Genomic DNA, 2,730 nt, shown 5'->3' on the forward strand with positions numbered 1-2,730 from the left:
CCAAAAAAAAAAAAACTATACTAAGGGCGGCGTACACCCCCAACAGCAGCCATATGCACCATCGGCACCATCGTTATCACAAGCAACATCAATGTCTTCCGGCTTCAGGAAATTGACGCGTAATACGCGCGCCTCTTGAGGTCCATGATGTGTCGCTCTTTTGCCCTTAGCCTATACTGCTCTAGTAGCTCATCGAAGCGACGCTTGTCAGTGCTGTAGTTTACTGCCAGTAAATCCTTTGCTATGTCGTCGCATTGCGTGTCCAGGGTCTTCACATCTGCCGCAAACGTCTTTGCGAGAACCTCAGGGGATTTGATGGAATTCAGCAATGCTAAAGATCCCTGCATCTCCTGCAACTTCCCTATCTGGTCGCTGAGGCGCTGCTGAAGCTCTTCCACCTCCTTTTGCAGTTGTGCAACTTCAGGTTGCAGCGTCAAGTTTTCCTTGGCCACCCGCTCAATCTCGTCAATGGTCTGTCCACTCGCGTCACGAATACCCTTGGTAAAGGGGAGCTGGTACGCGTAAGACTCCAAGCAGCTGGGGTACGATATAATGTCTTGCAGCATTGAATCCGAAAGCAAGGAAAGCTGGCTGGAAATCTGATTCATGGACGGTGGACCGACGCTGCCCCACATGTTTGCAAGGTTAGCAAATGCGTTTGAAACGGCATCCGCGAGCCTCGACTTCGCCGGATCCCACACGTCGGCGGTTCCAGTTTCCGCCGCGATAGAGATTCTGCGTCCGTTGAAGTACGCCACGGTTGGGGGTGAGCGGGGAAAATTTGCATCCAGTGCGACGTAAAGCACCAGCAAGTACCCACAGTTGGTGCTGGTCTGGTCTACCTGCAGCAGCGTCTCAGAGGGTATCTGCCGCACAACTCTGACATTCTCAAAGCGACGCCGGAGCTCATCAATGTGAGACTGCACCTGTGACATGACTCTGCATTGATTATGTGTAGAGAAATGTGGAAAGGCAGACGACGTATATATATATGTAAAATTGCAAAACAGCAGCAATTAAGGAAGACGCATGGGTGGCCATGCAGCATGGCCGCACAACAAGAAAAAGAGACATGCGCAGAGAAGTCCCTTCGATGAAATGGTAGAGTCCTTGATGCATACCCCCTTCACGCCGTCTCGCTGAAATTGCCGGCCAGCTCTGCGGCCTTCAGAGCGGCAGCGGCGACAAGGCCGGACCCTCTGTGCAACACCTTGTCCCACACTCGGGCTGGAGATGGTGCCATCAGCGGCAGTGTCACACGCACGACTGGTGCCACAACATGCCACGCCACAGCATTGTCAGACTTTTCCACACGGGCACATAAAAGGCACACAAGGGCGTCCAGGTCAACCGTTTCGAGGACCGCATTGTCAGACTTTTTCTCGTGTCGGGGTGCTGTACTCAACTCGGAGTCCCCTTCTGCCCGCCGTGGAAGTGGCAATGTTTCTGGGCGTCCGTGACGTTTGGGGAAGAGCCGCACACTATCATAACTGTTGCCTGCAAGCGTCTTACTTTCGTGGTGCCGTATACTAGTGTTCAACACAAGATGGGCACTGTCGTGACGGAGCTGTAGCTGTGTGGTGCTCAGCTGCAGCTGAAACGCGTGCCCCGCGGACCATCGTCTCTGCGGCGGCCCCTCCGAAAAAGGGGCAGGGGGCATCGTGCACGATGCCTCATCTAGCTCCCCTTCACTGTCTACTGCGTTGGCAGAGAAGAGAGACATTCTCGGTTGCAGCGACTCTGATGCAGCGTCGACGCACACCACTGCCACCACTTCCAGCATCACGGGGCCATCAACCTCCGCCGCCACATCCACGGATGTGACTCTACGCACAAATGCACTTGCAGCGCACATACAAGTAGACGAAGCCGCAGACGCCTCTCCTTCGTTGGGCGTGCGGCTCGATGTGCCAAGGTACTGCACGGCGTACTCCTGCAGCGCGTGGTTGAGCCGCCGCCCCAGCTCCATGCTAAAGACGTCTGACGTTTCATAGTCCACTGTTTCCAACAATAACTCCTTCGCCTGTGCTGCTGCGATGGTGTTTGCCTCCTTCTCCAACTGTTTCACGCCGCCGTCGTCGTCGTCATCATCACCATCGAGACCCACTGTGGTGAGGGGCACCTGGTAGCGGCCTACCCACGGGCTTCGGTACACCACCGCCGGACGCCTACTCCCCGTCGACGTGAGGCCGCCCGCAACGCGCGCGGAGTTCCATGCGCAGCACACAAAGGAGCGCCGTGGATGAGAGGCACCGCCATCCCGTCGACGACACACCTCAGTGTCGCGGCACCACGAGGGAAATGCCTCCCAGAGTTCCTTGGCGTTTATGGTAAAGAGTGGTGGGGGATCCATGTGGCACGTGGGAGTCCCATCCTCCTCATTGAGGTGACGAAATACCTCATCGACCGCGCTCACACCCTCCCCCTCCTCCTCCACCTCTACCGCCTCATCCACGTCACTTACGCGCTCCTCTGCAACACGCTGCAGGTCCAACAGTCGGGCCACGTCCTTCCGCCCACCCTCGCAGGAGCATGTGCGCAGCAACAGTTCCATTGCCTCTGTGCGGCTCATGCCATTCATCCCTAACCGCCAAAGCACGCCTTTTGTTTTAGTTGCAAAGAGAGAGGGAAGGGGGAGAGAAAGAATAAAAACTGCCACACCCAAAACACTTATTTAAAACAATTTTCTTTTATTTTGCAGACGCCACGCTCAGCTCAAGCTTTTTTTTT

At 55.5% G+C, this 2,730-nt stretch overlaps 2 protein-coding genes across 2 annotated transcripts; both read right to left on the reverse strand.

Annotated features, from left to right (window-relative positions):
- Positions 1-104: 104 nt before the first annotated feature.
- DQ04_13471010 (hypothetical protein) lies at positions 105-935 on the reverse strand (the record flags this gene model as incomplete). Its single annotated transcript, XM_009316964.1, has 1 exon — positions 105-935. One exon carries the CDS (start codon positions 933-935, stop codon positions 105-107), a length of 831 nt encoding a protein of 276 aa, XP_009315239.1.
- A 191-nt stretch (positions 936-1,126) lies between these two features.
- Positions 1,127-2,581, reverse strand: DQ04_13471020 (hypothetical protein; the record flags this gene model as incomplete). Its single annotated transcript, XM_009316965.1, has 1 exon — positions 1,127-2,581. One exon carries the CDS (start codon positions 2,579-2,581, stop codon positions 1,127-1,129), a length of 1,455 nt encoding a protein of 484 aa, XP_009315240.1.
- Between the last annotated feature and the right edge of the window lie 149 nt (positions 2,582-2,730).

Source organism: Trypanosoma grayi (genome assembly GCF_000691245.1).
Source record: "Trypanosoma grayi strain ANR4 Tgr_1347_V1, whole genome shotgun sequence".
Classification (NCBI taxonomy): domain Eukaryota; phylum Euglenozoa; class Kinetoplastea; order Trypanosomatida; family Trypanosomatidae; genus Trypanosoma; species Trypanosoma grayi.